The 24,504-nt window shown below is 37.0% G+C and overlaps 1 protein-coding gene across 1 annotated transcript; it reads left to right on the forward strand.

Moving 5' to 3' along the window:
* Window positions 1–834: 834 nt before the first annotated feature.
* On the forward strand, window positions 835–23,317 carry CTH (cystathionine gamma-lyase). The gene is made up of 12 exons (XM_055403609.2): window positions 835–1,150; window positions 4,921–5,002; window positions 6,746–6,841; window positions 9,247–9,356; window positions 11,779–11,910; window positions 14,958–15,015; window positions 15,480–15,557; window positions 16,671–16,823; window positions 18,307–18,428; window positions 19,697–19,749; window positions 22,391–22,529; window positions 22,810–23,317. The coding sequence occupies exons 1-12, from the start codon at window positions 983–985 to the stop codon at window positions 22,834–22,836; spliced, it is 1,218 nt and encodes a 405-aa protein (XP_055259584.2). The 5' UTR covers window positions 835–982; the 3' UTR covers window positions 22,837–23,317.
* The last annotated feature ends 1,187 nt before the right edge of the window (window positions 23,318–24,504 follow it).

Consider the following 24,504-nt stretch of genomic DNA (forward strand, 5'->3'; position numbering starts at 1 on the left):
GGATGTTGCTGTCAATTGTCTAACAATGAAGGCATTCTGTCTAAGGATTTAAGGCTCCAATAAGTTTTTCAAAGCCACACTTTGTTTTGTATTTCATCAGAGAGAGGTTTCTCTGGGTACTGCAAAAGATACTGATGTTTGAATAGCTCTTAGAAAGCTGCCAGAGTTTTCCTTAGAGATCCTCTCTACAGCAGCTTTACTATTACTTAAAAATACGACTCTCACTCCGATTTCAGTCAACGTTAAGTACTGGGTCATTACAGAATTCAGCGTACTTTCAAAGGCAGGCTGCCCGCTGTTAACGAGAATCCGAGCTGCGCATTTGGCAGCTTGGGCCAGCGTTTTCGTCACCGATCTCCACTCTGTCCCTCGCGTCCTTCGGAACCGCCCTCAGGACAAAGGGTGGTAGGTGGAGGTGGGGAAGGGTCCAGGCAAGGGCTGCTGTTACGAGGAGGCTATCTGTGTGGCCTCTGTTCAGGCTACTGGGTTTCAGAGTCAGGCCAGGTTCTCTTCTCGTCTCCCGTGAACCTCCGGTCTGAGGTCACAGAGACGCCCGCGTGGCTCACAGGAGCCAGCAAGGAAGTTTTCCCAGGGTCAGGACTCAGGATTTTCACCCGCAGGAACCAACACCGAGGCGGGGAACTGAGACTCCAGCCTCACTGCACAGCCTGCACCGGGAAGAGCTTTGGCGGTGACGCTCCGGGCTACGCCTCTGCTGCCAGCCAATGAGAAGCGGGAGCCGCTTTGGGGCCTGCGCTCATTGGGTCGTGCTGGCTCCGCCCCAGGGTGAAGCAACGCTGCCGGCAGGTTAATAAACTCCCAACTAGCGAGGGGTACGGTTCTGCTCTTGTGCACTCGCTGCTGATTCCGCCAGCGTACCTTTACCTCTCATTCACTTGTCTTCTTTTTCAAGTCCTGACGCATCAGTCTCATAGTTTTATCTTCCTCGCTGTTTTACTCTTTCCTTTCTTCGCAGCTCAGCATGCAGGAAAAAGAAGCCTCCCCACACGGATTCCTGCCTAGGTTCCAGCATTTCGCTACGCAGGCCATCCACGTGGGCCAAGAACCTGAGCAATGGACCTCCCAGGCTGTAGTGCCCCCCATCTCGCTGTCCACCACGTTCAAGCAAGGGGCTCCTGGCCAGCACTCGGTGAGCTGGGTCTGTCTGGGGCGGACCAGTGTTGGACGGTAGAAGAGAGATGGCTTATAAATTAAGAAGCACGCAAGTAATTTGTAAAGTGTCATTTGTGTATTATCACGAAGAATGTTTACTGTAAGAATGATACCTGTAAACCTCCTTGTAGTAAAGCTTTATATTGGATGGTTCAGTGATCATATTTCTTTTGATAACCAGGACGAGAGGGAACAGTTTGTCTAACTTGCTGTATAGATTTGGACTGATATTCATGTGATTAGGGAAGGTTTGCAGGTCAAAATTATTATAACTTCCTTGAGTTAGCATAAGCAACAAAAATTATAAAGATATGATAAGATGTCAACTTAAAAAAACTAAGTCATAACTCACCTGGAATCAAGATCCTTCCCAATAGCTATTAATTCCCAATATTATTCCAATAGTTATTAATAGATATTGAGTACTGCTTGTATGCCAGATATCAGTACATACCTACATTATATCATATGTATTACATATATTACCTCAGATAATCCTTACAGCAATTCTATTCTGACCTAAGTTCTCATTTCTCTCATGAAAAACCTGAGGTTTAGGGATGTTAAACATCTATTGCAAAGGCCATTGTAATGGAGCTGGGATTCATTCTTGCTCTAGACTACCATCCACTCTTGGGCTTTAATCCACACTGTGCTGTACTAACAGTTATGTTAGCAACAATCTAACCCATTGCATCAGTGTGGCTTAGTGATTAAGAGCATAAATCATGTAGTCAGAGGCCCTAGGTTTGAATTCTAACAGCACCTCTTCTGAGCTGGGCAATCTTGAAGTAATTTAACTTATCTACTTACTTATAAATAATTTAACTTATCCTGGATAAATAAATGTTTTAATAATAGTACCTGCCATGTAAGTTGTTGATATGTAAGTTAAGCTATATAGTATGATACATTATAATTGCTTAGTAGTTTTACAGTGATCACAAGTACAATTTTTCCATTTGATCCTTAACAACCAGGTTAGAGCACAGGGCAGATATTGTATATTTTTTAATAGAAAAGGAACCTATCCAGAGTCATAGATGAGAAAGCCCTCTGTGTTAGTCATATAGCTTTTTCTTTTTCGGTAGTGTACTTGATGGATCTTGTAGTATTTAAAAGTTGCTGAGGTTCAAAAGAAATTACCATTGGTCTTTGAACAACAGGGGTTTGAACTGTGTGGGTCCACATATTTATTTATTTTGGTTGATTTTTTTTCAATTGTAACTACTACAGTGCTGCACAACCTGTGGTTGGTTGAATCTAGGGATGCAGAAGCACAGATATGTAGGCACCTCAGATATGGAGGGCAGACTGTAAGTTGTACATGGATTTTCCACTGAGCAGAGGGTTGGCACCGTAACTCAAGAGTTGTTCAAGTGTCAAAGGTAACTAATTAAACTTTGTAGATCTAAAACCTTGGTTGTATCAATACTTCAAGCACCTCTTTAGGTGTGTTATATAAGTTGAGGAAATTCTTTTAGACATGGCCCTTTGTTTTGTGAGGTGGAGTTCTAAGGGCATTTCTATAACTGGTTTAGGATACTTCGAGCTATTGTAACTTGGTAATCAAAATGTGTACACCATCTGTGTTTCAAGTTCCTTCCCAGTGTAAGCCTTCATGAACAGGTAGCTGCCCAAGCTTTAATATTTTATGCAAAAGTTAATAATTTAGCTATGATATTAATAATGTTTTCAGAGAGCTGACCAAGTGATAAAATCCACAAACTCCTTTTTTTTTTTTTTCTGCCATGCCATGCTGCTTGTGGGATCTTATTAATAGTTACCCAACCAGGGACCAAACCTGTGCCCCCTGCAGTGGAAGCAGGGAGTCCTAACCACTGAAACACCAGGGAAGTCCCCCCAAACTCCTCTTACTATCTTTAATATATCAGTTAAAAGCACTAAAGAGAATTCTAGGAACTGAAATGAGAAGCATCTAATTCTTCAGTTCCATTTGGAAAACCATTGAATGAGTGATACTGTGGGAATTTTTGCTTCTTTTCTCTCCATAAGTTAAATCTCTGCCATGAATATTTAGGAAGACATGGGCTACCTTTCCATGGCAGAAGCAACATGATTCCAAAGTTTTTTTGCATCTGGAGTACAGCTGCCAGTCCCATCAAGGAGGCGATGGTGTGAGGATATCCTCAAGCCCTATAAAATTTGTCTGCTCAGTTTGTCAAAAACATGGCAACAAACAAGGCAACAAAACCGAAATAAATAAACTACAGATTACATATATATAAAGCATATACATTTATGTAATATATGTGTTTTTGTTGGGAAGATCCTCAGGAGGAGTGTGGCAAGCCACTCCAGTATTCTTGCCTGGAAAATCCCTGTGGACAGAGGAGTCTGGAGGGCTACAGTGCATAGGATCACAAAGAGTTGGGCATGACTGAAGTGACAGCACACATGCATGCACATGTGTGTGTAACTAGTGCTGGGAGATCCTGAATCAGAACCAGGTGTAAAAAGTGGTTATGTTTTGTCATGTGCTGTATGAAGCAGAGGGAGAAAAGTATGTATAAGATTTTTAGTCAGTGTTTAAATCCTGGTTTTGAATTCTGGCTCTGACATACCTGGTAACATTTGGCTTTAGTTTCTTTAGAGCAGGTTGTGAGGATTAAATAAAAATGATTGGATGCAGACAGAGACTGACAAATACTATATGATATCACTTACATGTGAAAGCTGAAAAATAAAACTAACTAGTCACTATAGCAACAACAAGAAAAAAACCATACTCACAGATATAGAGAATTTGTGGTTACCAGGGAGGAGAGGGAAAGGGGAGGAGGAAGTTAGGGAAGGAGATTAAGAGGTTAAAAATCATGATATGAAATAAATAAGCTATAAGAATACATAGTACCAACATGGGGAATATAGTCAATATTTTATAATGACTACAAATGGGATAAAACCTTTAAAAATTGTGAGTCCCTATGTTGTACACCTGCAACAAGGTAATATTGTACATCGACTATACCGCAATAAAAATAAATAAATAAAATGACTGGATGACTTCAACTAGTATAGTACCATATGTGTAAAAGGAGTATAATGCAAATTTTAAAAAAAGATTATGTAGAGCTGTTTTGCTGAGAATGACTCCCTTTTCTGAGTCACTTTTATAGAACTAAGACCTGAACTTCAGGCATTTGTAAGCATATCTTCCTGCTAGATGCTAAACAGAAGTTGCATCACTTATTTTTTAAGAAATGACATGCAGGTTAGAAATAGGTTTACTTTGTTGATTCACGTGATTCCTGTTTCCTAATACCTCTAGATTAATGGGTAGAGGTGAGTCTAACATTATAATAATGCTAATAATAAAAACTACCATTTATCCCAGTGGTTAGCATATGCCAGGCATCATGCAGAGAAGTTATTATACATTATCTCATTTTGTCTTCACATCAATTTTATGAACTAGATACCTGTATTTTATTCCCATTTTACAGGTCTAGAGATTGATTCTGGAAAATATTAAGTAACTTATCTATTGGCATATAGCTCCTAAGTGGCAGACACAGAATTCTAATCTGGTTTGGCTGACTTCAGAGCTTCTCCTTACCACTACAGCCATAACACTCATTCTTGTGTCTAATGACAAGACATGTCATAGATAAACAACAGAAAGTCCTTATGGTAGGATGCCCCTGTAATTGTGGAGATGTCTGTTTTAAGACTCTGATAATAAATTTAAATCTCTTAGGGTGAACTCTGATTTCTTTCCTTCAGGGTTTTGAGTATAGCCGTTCTGGAAATCCCACCCGGAACTGCTTGGAAAAAGCAGTGGCAGCACTGGATGGGGCTAAGTACAGTAAGTGATTTTCATTTCAAAGTTTGTAAAATCTAGAATTCATTCTTACTTGTATAGAGAAAATCATAGAGGCACGGAATGTAGAATTGGAAAGAAATAAGGAAATCAGCTAGTTCAAAGCTCTTATTTTTCTAAGACATTGAATTATTTGCCCAAGGTTGCACAGTGGACTTCATATGTATATGTGTAGCTATAAAGTGAAAGTAAATCTGAATAGAGGCAAAATGGCAGAATGTGTCACTTAGTATTCATGTAAATTCACTCTTCACCTGGAGCTGTCAATATAAATAGATACAAATTAACCAAGTTTTATAACACCATGCATGAAAACATTAACTTTTTAACGCTCTGGTTCATTCACCTGCTATTGTGTGTTTTTTTTTAAGCAGAGGGCTACTTTTTCAATATATAAAAATCTCTTACAAGTTAATGAGAAGGCAACCAATATAGGTATTAACACAGGATTTGAATAGTCATTCCATAGCAAAAAAATGTATAAATGGCTTTTAAAATTATGAGATATTGATGAGTAAGTTTTAGGGAATCTCATGTCAGTTGCTACTGGGGCCCGAGAATAGGACCAAGGAATATTTGCAATAGCCAGGTGCCCTTGATACTGTGCTGTAAGAGATTACGAATTAACTCCTCAGATCTTGCATTCTTTCAGTGAATAGAATGTATGGCTGTTAAATCATCTTTGTATTTTTTATACAAATGATACTAAATGAGGGCAGAAGAATGAGTTAGAAAATAATAGTCTTAGGAGTTTTCTCACAGCAAGAGTGTAGGAATTAAAAATATTAACATGAGTTGTTGGGGTTTCTTTTTTTTAGATGAGAGAATGTTTTAAATACCAAATTTCTAAAATTTAATGCTGTATGGGGAACATTTCCCACAGAGGGTATAAAAGGTGAGGGTTCATATGCTAGACACTTTACAGGTGGGCTGCAGAAAACATGGTTGCTTTGAATCGGATTTCAAGGTTAGTTTTCTATATGAATTCATGGTTGGACTGTGAATCTGCCTAGTAGAAATTTGCAATGCAAACCTCAACTTTTCTGAGAAAATATTGAAATAATTTACATTTTTCAAGTTAATTGGATATCCCATCTATCAGTCACAGGTGATTTTTTTATCACCAAGGTAATATATTGATATTTTATAGGATGCTTTCCTTTACAGGGTCTAAAGTACAATGCCAGTTTTTTTTTTTTTATTGTTCAATTTCACTATTTTTGTTCAATATGTGATTCCAGATCATGTATGTTTAGAAGAGAATCCACATTAAAATTTTTAAAAAATGAAATTTAGATTTATCAGACACATCTCAGGTATCATTTTGAATTTTGTTAAAATGTTTGCTCAATTGAATCATGTAGTTAATGGATGAGTCATATCTTAGCTCTGTTCCTAAGATTTGAAATTTCTTTAGAGTTTGATATTTTTAAGCTATAATTTAATTGGCAATTGATCTTTGGACTCAGAATTTTGTAAACAACTATTTCTTTGAAGCTTTTCAGAGAGATGTTGTTATAACCAAAGCAGAATTAGGTATTTTTATTTTTGAAATAGAAAGGAGGATTTTGTAATGGTATTAATCAGGGGATTTCTGATGACTCAGTAGTGATGGTTGTCCTTCAGACAGCAGAGAGAGGGATTTAAAGTAACACAAATAAATGCTATAGGTGTTTTTAACCTTTGGGTCTGGCATTTTGGCTTACTCTAGCTTGGTTTTTATTTTAGGTTTGGCCTTTGCTTCAGGTTTAGCAGCCACTGTGACCATTACCCATCTCTTAAAAGCGGGAGACCAAATTATTTGTATGGATGATGTGTATGGAGGTAGGTGGCCTCTCTCATTCATGCTGTTTCAGCTGTTATTTTAAAGACAATAAAATGGTTCCTGAATTATATTAACATTGCTACTTGGATTATTGATTATCTTTTCAAAATATGATGAACACCTCCATGCTGCTCCACACTTGATAAAGGAGGAGCAGGAACACCTGGGGTCTATGCTCTAGAACTGCTTATGAGACTGATTGTTTAATAACAATTTTATTTAAGCTGCTGCACGCATGCTCAGTCACTGAATTGTGTGCAACTCTTTACAATCCCATGGAGCCCGCCAGGCTCCTCTGTCCATGGGATTCTCCAGGCAATAATACTGGAGTGGGTTGCCATTTTTTCCTCCAGGGAATCTTCCTTACCCAGAGATCAAACCCACATCTTTTGTATCTCCTGCATTGGCAGGTGGATTCTTACTGCTGTGCCACCTGGGAAGCCCATTTAAGCTGCTGGGATGAACCTATTTGAGACACTCTCTGCTCTAGAGTAGATAGTATTTAGAGAGATAGTGTTCTACTATAATTTAAAATTTTTGCCTGAAGTGAAAATGTCTATAGTCCAGGTCACTCTAAAGGGCTTAACTCTACACAACTCTTAAGCACCCTGCCCCCTGATTTTTTTTTTTAAGGGACCCTTTTGAAAACCCATTGAAAGCTATAGACCTTTTTCTCCAAAAAATGTGTTTAAGACTATACTCAACATTTATCATTTTAATTTTAAAGTCAAAGGGCCTTACTCTTTGTAGCCTATCTGTGGATACAGATTTAAGAACTTTTATTCCAAATTGTTTAAATGCTAGTTATATAAAGTGGTAAGTGGGAAGGTAAGGAAAACTAGTTGCCCTTATCTTTAAGTAAGACTGATTTTTGTGTTCAAAACAACAGCAAAAAAAAAAAAAAAATTTAAATGTATATATATATTCCAAATGCTTCCAGATAATCAAAAGATCACTTCTAGAATATTATCACTTTATCTCCTATTTAAACAACAAGTTAAATCTGTAAGTTCTTTGAAGGAAGAGACTTACTCTTAATAATCATTTTATCCCTCTCAGAAATTTGTAAAAAGCTTTATATTTTATCATAGCTCCCTATGATAGTTTGATGAGTTGAAATTATAGAAAAAACAAACCTTTAGATGCTATTATAATGTACTATTAAAACCTCTTGATAAACCTAGGTACAAAATCGTGAAAATTGCTGTTGATTTTTTTTATTTTAACCAATTCTTTACATTCTTTTTCAATCTTATATTACCTAGGGTCAGTCTACCAAAGGTCTAGTGAGTTTTTGATGATAAAGTTCTTTTTCCTTTTTTGGTTCACTGTCAATAATGGCAAACTTTTCTTTAATTTTGCATATATAAACCTTAAATCCCGACCAGTATTTATAAAATTACCTATTCTGAATTGAATGATTTATCTTCTTTCACTATAAAACTCCAGTTGTTTGGTTTACATGATCTCTTTTTTCTATTAAGGCTTTCAGAACCACATAACAAAAAGATTGAGAAAGTACAAAGGATAATAACTAGTTCTTTTCTATTACCAAAGTATAATCAGTCTGAAAATTTGCTTTGAACATTTCATTGACTTTGGTTCATTTATTTTAGATTTAAGTACTAGGAAGGAATTGTTAGAAAAAGATATTGGTGTTTTAGGGAGCATGCCACTTTATGTTTGAAGAGTAGAGACTGTTAAGAAACATTTTCTGCTTCATGCCACTTGATGTGGGTATCAAGTGTGTTTTATTTGACTCTTACAATTTTAGTTTAAAATTTAAGCCCTATATTCTTTAGTATGGCTTATGTAAAGAGTTGACTCACTGGAAAAGACTGATGCTGGGAGGGATTGGGGGCAGGAGGAGAAGGGGATGACAGAGAACGAGATGGCTGGATGGCATCACCAACTCGATGGACATGAGTTTGAGTGAACTCCGGGAGTTGGTGATGGACAGGGAGGCCTGGCGTGCTGGGATTCATGGGGTCACAAAGAGTCGGACACGACTGAGCGACTCAACTGAACTGAAAGCCCTATATTCTTTAGGTGGTTCAGTGGTAATGAATCCACCTGCCAATGCAGAAGGTGCAGGTTTCATCCCCAGGTCAGGAAGATCCACTGGAGGAGAAAATGGCAACCAACTCCAATATTCTTGCCTGGAAAATCCCATGAGCCTAGGAGCCTGGAGGGCTGTAGTCCCTGGGGTCTCATGGACCCAACTGAGCAACTGAATACATTCTTTAGCATACAAGAAGGTTCAAACAAAGTAGACTTGCTTTTGGTTGTTTTTTTATTGGTGATTGACACTTCCTCATATTTTTAAAGTGTTTATACTTTTAAGGAATGAATATTTCTGAATACAGTGTTCTTTTTCATTTTATCTGATTCTCTTCTGCCTCAGGTACAAACAGGTACTTCAGGCAGGTGGCAACTGAATTTGGATTAAAGATTTCTTTTGTTGATTGTTCCAAAACCAAATTACTAGAGGCAGCTATTACACCAGAAACCAAGGTAACTCAGTTTTCAGTTTGTCTGTTTTCCTTGTGATTTTTAAATTTTCATCATTTCTGTTTACTTGAGGGCATAATTTAAATCTAAATAACCAATTTTCCTGGAAGCCATTGGAAGCCATCAAGATTAGGATAGGTCTGACTTCTGTTGGGTACTGTAGGCTAATGTTTAGGTACATGCATTCGGTAGTGGGATTCAAATTCTAATTCTAATGCTATATCATAGTTGGTGTATTATCATGGGCAAATTATTTAATCAAAGTCTCATTTCTTTCATTTACTAAATAGGGGTAATTTTACCTGCTTTATTAAAAGGTAGTTGGGTGAATTAAATGAGATAAAGCATATGCTGTGCTTAGTCGCTCAGTTGTGTCCAACTTTTTGTGATCCCATGGACTGTAGCCCACCAGGATCTTTTGCCCATGGGGTTCTCCAGGCAAGAATATTGGAGTGGGTTGCCATGCCCTCCTCCAGACATAATAAGGCATATGAAATCCTTATTATGGTACCCAATACATAATGACAGTTAAAAAATTTGTTAGCAAAAGACAATTCTCAACTGCATTACCAAGCTAGTATTGGTAACAGAAGTCATCACAGAGTTTGGATTACAGAAAGGAAGCTTGTAAACTCCCAAATCCTAATAAGCATAGCTTTAAGGGTTCTGAAGGATACTTCAGCAAAATAATAGAAGCACAGAAGGGCCACAAGCTATTCTTAGCCTCTGTCCTGGGAAGGCTTGTATGCCACTGGAAGGTGTTTTGTGCTGGAATGAATGGCATATGTGATATTCTTTCTTGGAACCTCATTGAAATTCTGCATGGGGAAAAGAAGGACCAGCGTCTTTTATAAGTAGCAGCCTTTTCCAACTTTTTGCTAATGATTAAAAGGTTTGTACTCAAGATTATGTTGCTGTGAATGCTAAAAGAGAGAAAACTTTCTCATACAAATTACTTTGAAGATTAACTCCAGAGTGCTCTTTGAGAGATGAAGGTTTGTTTTCAAAGGAACTTATTTTTTTTTTTTCTTCCTTGGGAGAAAAGATATTAAAATAGATGGTCTGAGTCTTTCTAAGGGAGGAAAGCAAATTGTGTGTATATTAATTCTTGTCAGTAGAACTTTATGTAGTGGTTCCTTACCAACTTGAATTAATACATTTCCCCCCCTGATATATCTGCCTCATCATTTAAAGTAGATTTTTAAAGTCTAGGTAAAATCTACTTTGTATTTATTTACTTATTTTTATTTTAATTACTTTTTAAGATTATGAATGGGAATGATAATTATTACCCAGGAATAAATTTTTATAGGTCCTCAAATAATTATGCTCTTGTAGAATATGAATTATTTTAACTACCCTATCTTTTCTATAGTAAAACTCTAAAATCGGATGAGTGTTAAACCATATCACTTGCTCTTTTTTATAGGCAATGAATAAAGAATAATTAACCCTTTAAAAAAGAAAGCTGTAGATAATGTCAGGCTTCCCTAGTGGCTCAGACAGTAAAGAATCTGCCTGCAATGTGGGAGACCTGAGTTCGATGCCTGGATTAGAAAGTTCCCCTGGAGGAGGGCATGGCAACCCACTCCAGTATTCTTGCTTGGAGAATTCTCATGGACAGAGGAGCCTGGTGGGCTACAGTCCGTGGGGTCGCCAAGTGTTGGACACGACTGAGCAACGAAGCAAAGCAAAGCACGGTAGATAATATCAATCAAAATAGTACCAGCTTGTTTAACAAATAGAATTCTGTTCTTTGGTCTTTTCAATAACTATCAAACATACAAGACATGGGGATTGTGCTAGGTTTTGGAATAGACAGATAATATGATACCATCTCTTAAGTGAGCTGTGGCTGGGTTTTTTGTTGTGTATGTGTCACTTCTCTTCCTCACTCCAAAACCCATGCTCTTCTTCAGGTTCTGGGGACTTATTTTGTAGTTTCTAGTGCATCTGACATTATTTAAGTTGCTAGTCATAATATTTTTGGCATCAAATAGTTCTCTTTACTGAAAATTCCATAATGTAATCTTACACAATTTGTTTATCTTTGAGAGCAAAATTCCCAGACTTTGAAGTATGTCTTTGGAATTCATCCTCTTTTTAATGGAAAATAATTATAGTGATTAAAACTTGAGTGCTCTTCTGCTTATATGTACGTTATCTCATTTGATCTTTATGACTACCGTATAAAGTAAATGATATCAATCTTATTGTATAGATGAAAAATTGGGAGAACGTAGAGGGTTACTTACTTAGCTGTGATGCCCTCTCAGAAATTCATGGGACTAGGATTCAGATTCAGACCTTTAAACTTCATTCTCCATGGTCTTCCCGTGTAGCCTCCCAGATGGTTACAGTGCATGAGATATATGTTTGTGCAGTGTAGTTTTACAAACTGTTGTCATTTACTGAATTGTTTCAGCTTGTTTGGATTGAAACCCCCACAAACCCTAGCTTGAAGATGATTGACATTGAAGCCTGTGCACATACGGTCCATAAACATGGAGACATCATTTTGGTTGTGGATAACACTTTTATGTCAGCATATTTCCAGGTAAATGAAAGTAATATTTTTGGCATAATTGGTAGACTACACAGGTACTTGTAATCAGAAGAGGAAGGACCTGTTTACATTAAGTTACAAGAAACCTAATCACAATTATTGATTAGACAAAGAATTGAAATTGGATCTTTTCTACCATTAGTTAATATTTTTTCAACTCTAGGCTAGTATATTGTATGGGACTTTGTGTTTTTTAAATATTTATCTTCATTAAAGCTTTTAGGTTCTCTGTAAACTCTCTGAAGACCTGCTCTTATTATATGATTGTATATGTCAGTGCCTTACACATAGTAGGGACTTCAATGTTTATGTGTTGGTTCTAAGTCAGTTTTGTGTGTATATATATATATACATACATGTCATTGTAAGTCCTGCAGATGTCCATCGTATACTGAAATGTCATTGAATATAGCTTTTCTTTTCCTTTTATTTGCAAGGCTAGCCAGGTAAAACACATGTTATTTCTCCATTTCCCTTCCTTCTTTCTAGTTTGTCTTCTCTTTGTGTTTCATAGACCATTCCTGGCCTTCTGTATCTTTACCTGACTTGTATCATAAATTCCTATTTTATGTATCACCTTGTATCTGTGCAGCTCCTTTATCGTTCTCCTTTAAAACTCTTTTCCTGCTTATCCCTCTTCATACATCTCTTCCTAGCTCAAACCCTCCCATCCATCCTCAATCCGTTTCTTTTTTCCCTTGTACTTTTTCCTTTCTGTTTTGCTCCTCTTGGTAGATCATCTTGAGAATCTTTCTATAATTGCCTAGTTGTCTGCCATTTGGACTGTAGCCTACCAGGCTTTTCTGTCCATGGGATTCTCCAGGCAAGAATACTGGAGTGGGTTACCGTTTCCTTCTCCAGGGGATCTTCCTGACCCAGGGATCGAACCCGGGTTTCCCGCATTGGGGGCAGATGCTTTTAACCTCTGAGCCACCAGGGAATTTACCATCTCCCTGCTCTTTACTTTCTGTCTGTACCTTGTGGTCATTCTTATTGCACTTCCTGTAGTTCACCTGTTCCTAAAAGAGTTCCTAAAAGCCCAGCTCATTTTCTTCAGCTCTTCAATTAGGCTGATGTTCACAAGCTCAACAGTTTACATTCCCTTCTTCTGTTATCAGTCCCTGAAGTTGGCCCAGGCTGCTGCCTCCATGTAAGGGACTGACTCCCTGGGAGTTTGCACAAAGCTGTTTTCACCTTAGTTCATTTTATTCAGAAGGCACTACTGTGTTTTATCTTTCTTTCCTGAAACACATTTCCTGGTTAGATTGTATTCAGATGGTTTCATGTGCCATCTCTCTACCTTTGGCTTGTGATACAACTTCAGCTGACTCTGATCTCAAGTAAAGCAGTCTGTTTCCAAGTAAAAATCTCCTGGCATCATCTGTGTCTCAGGTGATGTTTTTATACTTGCTCCTTACTCCATCTACCACTTGGAGTAGGGCAGTTAATACAGCAGAGGATTGCTCTGGCTGAGTCATCATAAGTCCTGTATATACTCAAAGAGATTGCATGAATTGGTTTAGCTTGAGCCTGCCCAGGTTACTCATTAGGCCTGGCCCTTTTTCTCATATTACTGTCACTAAAATAGGTCCAGTTTTTCCACTTTTCTGAAGCCCACATCATATTCCACTTGCCAGGGACTGCAATTTTCAATCCGGATTCATTCCAGTTGAATTAATCAGAACCACACTGTCCCTAGGCAACCACATGCATTGGTTCCACAAAGCAAATCTTCTGGAAAGATCCTCTCTTTGTTTTACCCTCATGAAAACTGGGTATGTTCTTTCTTTTCCTGCCTTTTGTCTTCTTGATCTTCTGCAAGTCTCACAAAAGGCAAAATGGACATACCAGCATAAAGTTTCAGAGTAGAATCTCTGGATTCTGGTAGTCTAAGTTCTGACTCTACTAGTTTTTAAAATCTGAGTGATTTATTTTATTTTTCTCAGTTTCTTTTCCTTGTCTGTACAATTAGAGTCATAAACATACTGATTTTACTGAGTTGAAGTATTTTTGAACACTGCTTCACTAAGTTATGTGAAATATTTAACATGATTTTTGGAGCATAATGAGATCAACAGATGTTAGTTACAGGCTTTTATTTTTCATTTTGACCATAGGGTTTACAGAATGTTAGCACTGAAACAGTCTCCACACATTGTCTAATTTGACCCATCACTTTAGAGATGAGTAAACAAATATGTACAGAGTGCTTTCAGCAGTACTTTACTTAAAATGTCCTATTTTTGAGAACTTAAATGAAAAGTCCCCCAGCCACCAGGTGGTGAGGTTAACCACACACACACACACACACCTGCACATACACACACTTTATTTTAAAGAAATTTTAAATGAAAAGATGTTGATATTATATTGTTTAGTGAATAAGTCGGTTATTAATTTTCACTGTAAACAAAGATGTCTAAGACTAAAGAACTACTTTGCAGGAAAATTGGGTGAGGGAAACCAATCTAAACACATTGCTGTACAAGTGATTTTACACTTGACAAAACTAGAATAATAAAAGAGTAATTAAGAGTCAAGATCATGACAAATAAAATGAATAACCACAGCATACACTGTAAGGTTTTAATGATTAAAAACCTAAGCAAATTAGTTTTACATTTACTTGACATAACAATTGCTAAGTGTTTGTGTCCACCATTCTGTGTATTTACTGAGTCATAAAATGCCAGCATATCTTCTGTAGGTAATAAATAGGGGTTAGTCAGCAACTGCTCTAAAGAAACAAGTTCAGAAGTTCTGTTGACCTGAGTTATATCTGCTATTTCCAGAAAAATGTCTGCCTTTGGATTGAATAATGAATCCAATACTTTTGTGGTTTTATTTGGTATGAGGGAGGAAAGGGAAAGATGATATCAAGGGAAAGGTAAATAGAGGTCCTGGAAAATTTTAAGATGTACGTATTTTTGAAAAATTAAAATAGGGGTGGAATTTACAGTAGTAAATATTGTAGTAAATAGTAAATATTTTCAAGTGATTTCCCATTTAAAATAAAAACCTTTTTTTATTCCTTTTAGCGGCCTTTGTCTCTGGGAGCTGATATTTGTATGTATTCAGCAACAAAATACATGAATGGTAAGACACGCATAGTCTACACTTCATTCTTTTCCATGGATAGATGATAAAAGCATAAGGCTTTATCCTTTTATCCTTTTTCTTCTACTATTATACAGATTTTCTTTCTTTCTACCTGACACAGGTAGAAAGTTAGAGAATTATCCTTTGATTAAATATAGGACTTCATTTATAGCAGACAAAACTATGCTCATGATATATCAGCAAAGGATTAAAAATTACTGTAAAAGATTTTATCCTGCTGACAGCTTGCAAAGAAACACTTACATTTTATAGGATTTTAATTTATTGTTTTAGATATAGCCTTTGCTACTATCAAATTGAGTAAAGTGTATTTAAACTTATTCTATAAGGCTTTTCCCTGAGATTTTTTTCAAGTGAAAGTCTAATTTTAGAAATTATAAGCTGAGGAATAATGTTTATACATTATTTTTTAACTTAAAGCTTTTTGGTTTTGTTTTTAGGCCACAGTGATGTTGTAATGGGCTTAGTGTCGCTGAATTCTGAGAGCCTTCATAATAGGCTCCGTTTCTTGCAAAATTGTAAGTATTAAAAAGCCTGAATTTCCCCTTGCACTCTCAAAGTGACTACATTTGATGTTGTATTTCCACTAAGTGTTATGAAGTGATAGCATTCCACTAATTTACAAAGAAATGGGCACTAGAAGGGAAATTCTGATTTTCTTTTAGAGGAAAGAAATTTGGGTTATAAAAATACTATTATAGCATAATAGAGCTGTATAGCATGGCCAAGGGATGTTTTCTGATTTTTCAAATCCATGTCAATTTTGATCACAATATGTTAAAGCCCAAGTGAATTTTTATTTTTAAGACAATGGATTTATTTTTGTAAACATTTGGAATGATGGCTTTCTTATACTATACCTCTTATATCTGGAATGATATCTAATTTTAAATGGCACTTAAGATATAAACTTGTATTTTTCAACAGATATCTAAATATCTGTTTTCTGTTTAGATTGTTTACTATCTCAGGTGTCCATAAGGGTTTATTGAAAAATACTTGATTTTAACCAATGTGATTTGACAGAGATCAGTTTAATTAGGAATAAAAATCCCCTTCTAGGGAATAAATGTTAGAGCAACAAAAGGGGGCACTGAGGAAGGAAACCAGAATTTATTGTGTGCTAAGTTCCTTTCATTTATAAAAAGAAGGAATGAGGCATATATTCTGGAGGCCTGGGAAGCCACAGGCTGCCTTAGACAGAAGCTAAATATTAGTAGAATGTTGGTAGAATACCCAGGAATAGTAGAAGCTGAACTTCTATTTTCTCTGTGTGTTTTAATACTCTTTCAAAGAAAAACAAGATTAAGCTATGTGCAATGTGTCCTTTTATTAATATAAAATCATGGAAAGGACTATTGATACTCATATTTGAAAAATTTATGTGATTGTGTTTGTACTTTGTTTTTAGGATATTTATTTCCCTTCTCATTTTAAAACCCATGTCTCTAAGCATGTTTTATACCTCATTCTCTTGCTTCTTATTTGATATATTAATTTTTCCCACTAAAACTCAAATATTGGGCTTTGTTGTTAGCTTCCCATAGTCACTATGATGAAAAAGAATGGTGAGAGGCTTTTCCAGGTGCGTCTTCACCTTCAAACTAACGCAGGACATATTCGTTTTGCAGCTCTTGGAGCAGTTCCATCTCCTGTTGACTGTTACCTCTGCAATCGAGGTCTGAAGACTCTACAAGTCCGCATGGAGAAGCATTTTGAAAATGGAATGGCAGTTGCTCAGTTTTTGGAGTCGAATCCTCGGGTGGAAAAGGTTATTTATCCTGGTATGTTAGTCTGCTTTCTAAGCACATGTGGTTATTCTAGGATTTTACATGTTATTCCTTGCATTCTGCTTATGTAACATTTGTAGATTAGGTGCTTTCATGTATTTTTTTGTTGTCCACATATCATTGAGTGCTGCTGTATGTGGGTCTGGATGGTAAAGAAGATAGATGTGCTCTTTAGCCTAGAGTTGTCTAATGGATGCATGGACTCTGCTTGAAAAGAGTTGGACCTGACTTAGTGATTGAACAACAACATTCCAGGATTACAACCTTGTACTTTCCAGTTGATTCGCTTATAATCTTATCAGTTGCTGTTCTGTACTAGCTCTAACTCTTATCTGATATACATTGAGACTTCATACTTACCAAGTTAAAACTTGATACCAAAATTCCCCTGAAATTCGCTTACCTTTTTTGGAATTCCTTCACTTCTCACAACATCTATAAGTGCTAATGTGAATTAGCAGACTTACATGTTACTCTTTGAATTTATTTTACCAGACTTTTATATTGTGGTGGTCATAAATAAATAGTTATTTTAAACCCTTTTGAGGTGTGCATTCATAGAGTCTTGGATGTAAAAGAGAATTATGCTTGATCCCTGCCTTTAAGGCATTTAGGTAAGCCAAGGCAGAGATACAAATGAGACTAAATGCCCTAATATGTACACTAGGTAAAGAGCTGTTGACTGGTGTGTATTTTGAATGGAAAGAGGGAGAAAAGGTTTGGACTGTGTCCTGAGGAAATGGGTTGGCATTTGTTAAAAGGGCCTGGACAAGGCAATTCAGATTTCTTCAATAAATGTTTATCAATTGCAAACCATGGGCCAGGCTTTATACTGGGATCTGGGATCTGATTATTAACAAAAGAAATAGCTTTCTCTTCATGGAGTTAGCCTGATGCATAAGACAGATATTAAGCATATAATTAACAGAGGGATATAATAACAGAGGATATAATTAACAGAGGGAAGGGGGCAGTGAGCAGAAGAATATTCCAGGCTAAAGGGATAGCATGTGCAAAAGTCCCAAGATGAAAAAAGAGTATAGTGCCGCTGGTGTAAAGAAAGCTGGCATGGCTAGAGCGAGGAGAGACTAGAAAAGATAGGTCAAAATGATGGCAGTTTAGTTTTCCCTGTGGCTCAGCTGGTAAAGAATCTGCCTGCAATGCGGGAGACCTGGGTTTGATCCCTGGGTTGGGAAGATCCCCTGGAGAAAGGAAAGTCTACCCACTCCAGTATTCTGGCCTGGAGAATTCCATGGACTGTATAGTCCATGGAGTTGCAAAGAGTTGGACATGACTGAACCACTTTCACAAGATAGACAGGGGCCAGAACAAGAGATCAGATGTGAGCATGGCATAAAGCCTGTTATTAGCCTTATTTGCAGTTGACTTAAACAAACAGTGATTTTTTTGTTGTTGTTGTCCTGAAATTACAAGTTTGACTCTGAAATAAGACATTCATTGTACCTTATGACTACAGGGCTGCCTTCTCATCCTCAGCATGAGCTGGCCAAGCGTCAGTGTACAGGTTGCCCGGGGATGATCACCTTTTATATCAAGGGCTCTCTTCAACATGCTGAAACTTTCCTCAAGAACCTAAAGGTAATTTTACAAAATCGTTTTTTAATTTATAGACATTAAGTCTTTCTTATAGCGTTATGATCTTCATTATTTCTCACTTCCACCTAACTCAGATTAATGTGTTTGTATCTGCAGGTCACACCCACAAGCCTCTTTGTCATGAAATGCATTGGGTTGGAAAATCACTTGAAGCAAGAGTGATGTGATAGCAGATAGAACATGTTCATTTTCTTAACCCTGCAGAGGCTTTCATCCATTTGAGAGAGACAGAATGTTCTAAGCCATTTGTTTTTAAATTTATAGTGAACTAACTCCCTTTTCAAATGAAATAGTATGAAAAACCTCAGTATTGTGTCAATGCACTGCTGAAAAACTGTACTGAAATCCAGCCTAGGAATGACTTCCAGAACCCTGTGCCTTTCAGGCTGTGTCTGCCTGGAGTGAGGGAAAGGCAGCCTTTCTCTGAAGTTCACAGGGGCAGGAGTCTCTCCAGAGCCCTGGGAGAGAGGCCTGTGTAACTCCATTCTTTGAGCTTACTTTGAGCGCATGCAGTCATGTATTTAAGACTCTGAGTTTTAAATGCTACAAATCGAAAGAAAAGAAAAGGATGCTGCCAGATTAGTCAAAGTCTTACTGGTTCTAAAATTTGTCCACTTTTAAAATCAGAAATATAGTAGTGTACATTTAATTGCATACAGTTGTGAAAGTAACTTTTAACATGTTTGTAAAATTCCGTAACACACAGTAACACTAAATGCAACAATTGAGTTTTTTTCCCTTCTACTCCAGGATGGGGTTAAATGGATATATTCATTTGATAAATGGTACATATTAATGAGTAAGTGTCTATAACTTAATAGATATTAAGAGATTTTTATATAAAGGGTAACCACAGAGCTGGGTCTCAAATGTAATAATTCTGAGGTTTGAGAGCTCATGTCAGGGTTCACTTTTGTATAAGGTCAAATGAGGAAAGTATAGAAGATTCACTTTGATCAACTTTTAATGTTTTAAAAGTTAACATGCTGTATGTCTAATTGGTGAGATCAATTTTTAATGGCCTCATTGTTATGGATTTTATTTTCATTTTTTCTCCAAGTTTTTATCCAGTTTGTAGTTTTTGTAATAATTATTTTGTAGTAATTATTCATAATTGCCACAATTTTCCATTGCGCATTGCAGGGTCATTGTATTAAAAACATTTATTTTTAGGTTTTTTTTTAGTATTTTTATTTTAGTGGAAGATCTAAATTTATATATATATATATTTTTTTTTTTTTTTGCCATAGTTATTTACCCTGGCTGAGAGCTTGGGAGGATACGAAAGTCTTGCTGAGCTTCCGTAAGTATATTTCTGTTTTTCTCAGTATTTTAACTTTGATTTCAGCTGTAATGATTGTTTGAAAAAGGAGTAGGATAAAATCAGTGATTGTTCAAGTTATTTAGCAATAAGGGCAGCATGGCATTGTCCGGTTGGAGTGGACTCTTAACTCAAAAGAATGGAGACCCTATTAAAAATCTATTGGGATCAGTAAGCTGTGTTTTTCCAAGTTTTGCTTTTTCTCTGTTTGCCTAAAGAAGATTTCAGCAGTGGTTCTCTGACCTCTGAACCAGGGCTACTTATTCTACCCAATTCTGCCCTAAAAGGGAGGTTGAAGGCTTTGAATTAGAAGGGCTGATTTCAAAGCTCCTAGGGAAATGGAGAATGTGTTTCTGATAAAATACCTCCACATTCTTATTTGTCAGAGGAGCGCCCTACTAGTTACCATCAGGGGGTAAAAGGCTCTATGAGATAACCCCCAAATCTAACTTAGTATTCCTGGCCCTTCACTATCTAACCTAGCTAATTCATCTAATTTTATCAAAGCACCAGAGGCTATTAGAACACAGAAACCTAAGATCAGGGAGTCCAACAACTTATATTACAAAGAAACAAAGATTCAGAAAGTTTTGCTAATTGATCAAATGTCACACAGAAATATGTTAGCAACTTCACTCTTGAGGCTTTGCATCAAAAACAGTGAGCAGGGAGATAAGTTTCTGTGACCATATATTATAATTATTGCAGGGATAAATCAATATCATTAGCTATTAATTTTTAGCTATATTAGATGCATGATATAGTTCTATGTTTTAATTTTCATAAACATTTCTGAAATAGCTATGTGTTGAGGAATATCAGGGATTAAGAATGTAGGCACGTTTCCTGTCCTGTTATAGTAGTTTATAGTTCATGGGGAGAGTCAGGCAATTTCATAATCTTAAAAAGATGATGCCCAAATAATGATTCAAATAATTAAGACAGAGAAGTTTTTGTTAGTCTTTCAGGAAGATGCCTGCTAGTACGTCTGGATGCACAAGAGGGCACACTCAGCATATGAAATTGGTTTATTTTTCGTAGTAATACAGTGTGTATTAGTTTAAGACTCTCTTAAAAGTAGACCTCACCTGATTTATTTAGGGATTTAGTTTAAAGTTGCTCGGCCATTGGGCACTCCAGCTAGACTCTAACCCCAATGCCAGTGGAAGAATAAATTTAGGTCAGAGCTTGTCTGTTCTGTCCTCCTCATTTCGAGTTTCCCAACAATGCTGCAACCAGTGCAGCATTGCAATCAGCGAGAGAGAAGCGGAGCCAGTGGACACTGGGTCGGTCTCTCAGCCTAACAACATGTGTTAGCTCAGTGGCCTTAGAAAACTCACTTATCCACTCTATTTCAGTTTCCTTGGTTGTAAAATGTCAATAACACTGTAGCAGATGAGGAAATTGACTTGAGGACGGTAACTTACAAGTCCAACACAGCCGGTATGTGGAGGGGCTGAGATTCATATACCCAAGTCTTTTGCTCCCAGAGGCCTAAGTTCTTATTTCTGAGTATTCACTCTCTTTCAGGGAATTAAAAACCTAAAAAGGCAGAAATTTTTAAGGAGGACGTTTGAGTGTAAAGCTTCATTCGAGTGATAGAAGAGGATATTCATTTACTATGAGCATCACTTCATTAGAGTCATAAAAGAGGTTATTCATTTAATATTCATTTACTAATATTTTCTTTGCATGGGCCTGAAGTGGGGAGGAGAAAGTAATTCCTTCTGCTGGATGTGGGAAGGGAGGGCTGGGTGTGGGGGCAGTGTTCTCAAGTGCTCAGTAAGACTCTAAGCCTTTCCTCCACGGTGCCTCAGCCCTCAGAGATTCAGCCTCCACTGAATTCCAGCAACCCTTGTTGTCCATACTTGTTTACCATTCGCCGTAGACGGTTCTGTTTTGTGAATTGTCATAGTCTTTAGTTTCTGCTTTGTTGTCTAGAGTAAAAATAATATCTCCTTCCTGGTTTCCCAGCTCTTACTGTAGTGCCTGACCCGTAATACATGCTCTACCCTTACACAGTTGATCTTGACAGTGAGTTACTAGATGGTTTTAAACATCCTCTGAGGCCTCTGTGTCATGAATTGTGAGTTGAGATTAATTCCTAGTGCTTAGTGATTGCTACTCACAATCCTAGGTTGTCTTTTCTCTGATCTGCCTCAGAAGGTCCAATTCTGGACTGATCCCTTGATCCAAACGGAATTAATTCTGACCAGCTGTTGGTCCAAGAGGCCTATTTCTTATAAGTACAGCTGGATGGTCATGGGGTGTTGACTTCTGGCCAATGCCTCATTCAGGTAGGTGTTAAAATTCACACACTGAAAGCTATGTCTTTCCTTCCTGTATGCGAGCACTTGACTGGCACTTTCAGTTTCTGATTGGGTATACCTCACTGATGGTATAAAAACAACAAAAGATCGTGGTTTTCATTTAAAAGCATGACTAGAAAAGATAATTTTCACAATTCCTTAATCTTTTGTTTATAAAACATTGCAGGTGTATGTATGAAGGATTTGATATTTAGAATAGAAAAAAATTTGAAAATAATTGCAATTTATGAGATAGAAACATGCCTCCACTGCTACAATATAGTGATCAGAAATTTGCTCACTCTTTCTTCCAGGGCAATCATGACCCATGCATCAGTGCCTAAGAGCGACAGAGAAGTCCTTGGAATTAGTGACACACTTATTCGACTCTCAGTGGGCTTAGAGGATAAACAAGACCTACTGGATGATCTAGATCAAGCTTTGAAGGCAGCTGTAAGTTTTATTTTAGTATGTGTGTGTTTGTGTGTGCATGTGTGTATGTGCTTAATCTTGAGGGTCGGGTTTAAGTCACTATGTTTATAGAGTGGCCTCACTGTTCTCTGTAAAGGTTTTTTTTCTTCTCTTATTACAATAGCATGTAGAAATGTGCAGGGAACTTAGTCCAAAGGGCAGATTTGAAAGAAGGTAGTCGTCAGAAAAGAATTCTTGGAGAAGGTGAAGTCTTTTCCTGGAGGTTTAATAACGTATTTTTTCTTGTGTACCATTAATACAGCACCCTCCAAATGCAAGTTCCAACTAGCATCCCAGAACTGCTGTTGGTGACTGCTTCTTGAGACGATCAGATCTGAATAATTGAATGGACCATTAATGAACCTCCACAGAATTTTCAAATGAAAATTTGAAGGCACCTTGTTACCTTTCACAGCTGTCATCTTTCTGGGATCATCCCTGTTAAAAAATTTCCTCTTTCCCTTATTGTAACTGACAGGTCAATTCTGTTCAGATCTTTTTATTAATTTTGATATACATGTGCCTCTGAAGGAGGTGAGATTTGTGATGCTATCGGGGATTGTGTTCTTTTTTCAAGCTTAAGTTTTATATTGATCATGTTTACAATATAATGGTAATTCATTTTTGATGTTTTCTGAGGAATTTAAATTATTGAATAAATGTTCTTAAGTCAAGTGTGATTTTTGTATTGTTGAAAATAGCACTCAAAGCAATGGGTTACACTTAATTATCATAAGCCAAAAATAAAATATCTGAAAAGTCTATAAAATTATACTGATTTAAGGTTGTACTTACTATTTTTTAAAGAATAAATCTAATTACCACATGCATCCCATTGTGATATTTTTGTATTATATGGCATTAAATTATATTCCTGGGCCCTTTTAATTCCCAACTCTTAGAGATCTTAGGCACTGAATTTATAAGTTTAATTGTGTAACAGTCATGCTCAAATCTTAAGTGTTTGCAGATTAGTTATAAAAAATTAATATATGGCAGGTCAAAAGCCACGTTTATAGAGAAATATTACCCTTTTCTGAAAATTTTATCTGAAACAGTTAATTGGGCTTCCCTGGTGGCTCAGAGGTTAAAGCATCTGCCTCCAATGCGGGAGACCCGGGTTTGATCCCTGGGTCGGGAAGATCCCCTGGAGAAGGAAACGGTAACCCACTCCAGTATTCTTGCCTGGAGAATCCCATGGACAGAGAAGCCTGGTAGGCTACAGTCCAGGGGGTCGCAAAGAGTCGGACACGACTGAGCGACGGAACGGAACGGAAAATAAGAAATACTTAAAATCTTTCATAGTTAGGTACATCATCAGGATGTTACTGTCAATAAGTCATAAGTCAGATAATTGGATTTTTTAAATTGTTTGTACTAAAGCCTTTCGTCATGTTTGCTATCACCATTTGTTTCAGGTAAAAAAAAGAGCAACTTATCATTGAGACTTCCCTGGCAGTCCAGTGATTAAGATTCCATGCTTTCATTGCAGGGGCCATGGGTTCAATCCCTGGTAGGGGACTGAGATTCTCATATGCCACACAGAGCATAGTTAAAAAAAAAAAAAAAAAATCCTGTTATTGAACTAGATTAATAGTGGTGGATAGGAGGAGAATACACAAAAATACATATTTTTGTGTATTGTGTACATTCCAAATTATGTACATGGAACCTGGAAATTCTGTCTCTGTAGGTAGCAGAATTTTGAGGCTGGTTATATCCATTTGTTTCTGAAAGATTAACTTCTTTCTATTTCATTGCCTTATGGCTGTGGGGATAAACAAATGACCATTTGAATGAGAAAAGCAAAAGCTGTTTATTCTAAACTTACAAGGAAGTCCGTTACTGTCACTTGTTTTTTAGCAGACTCAAAGGAAGGCAGAGCATGGAAATTGTAGAAAGGTTAATATCTGTTGATGTGGATAAGAAACAAATTTTATATTTAAAACTGATAGAT

This window comes from Moschus berezovskii, chromosome 4, assembly GCF_049115385.1.
Source record: "Moschus berezovskii isolate FMDL1 chromosome 4, NW_MosBer_1.0, whole genome shotgun sequence".
In the NCBI taxonomy this organism is placed as follows: Eukaryota; Metazoa; Chordata; class Mammalia; order Artiodactyla; family Moschidae; genus Moschus; species Moschus berezovskii.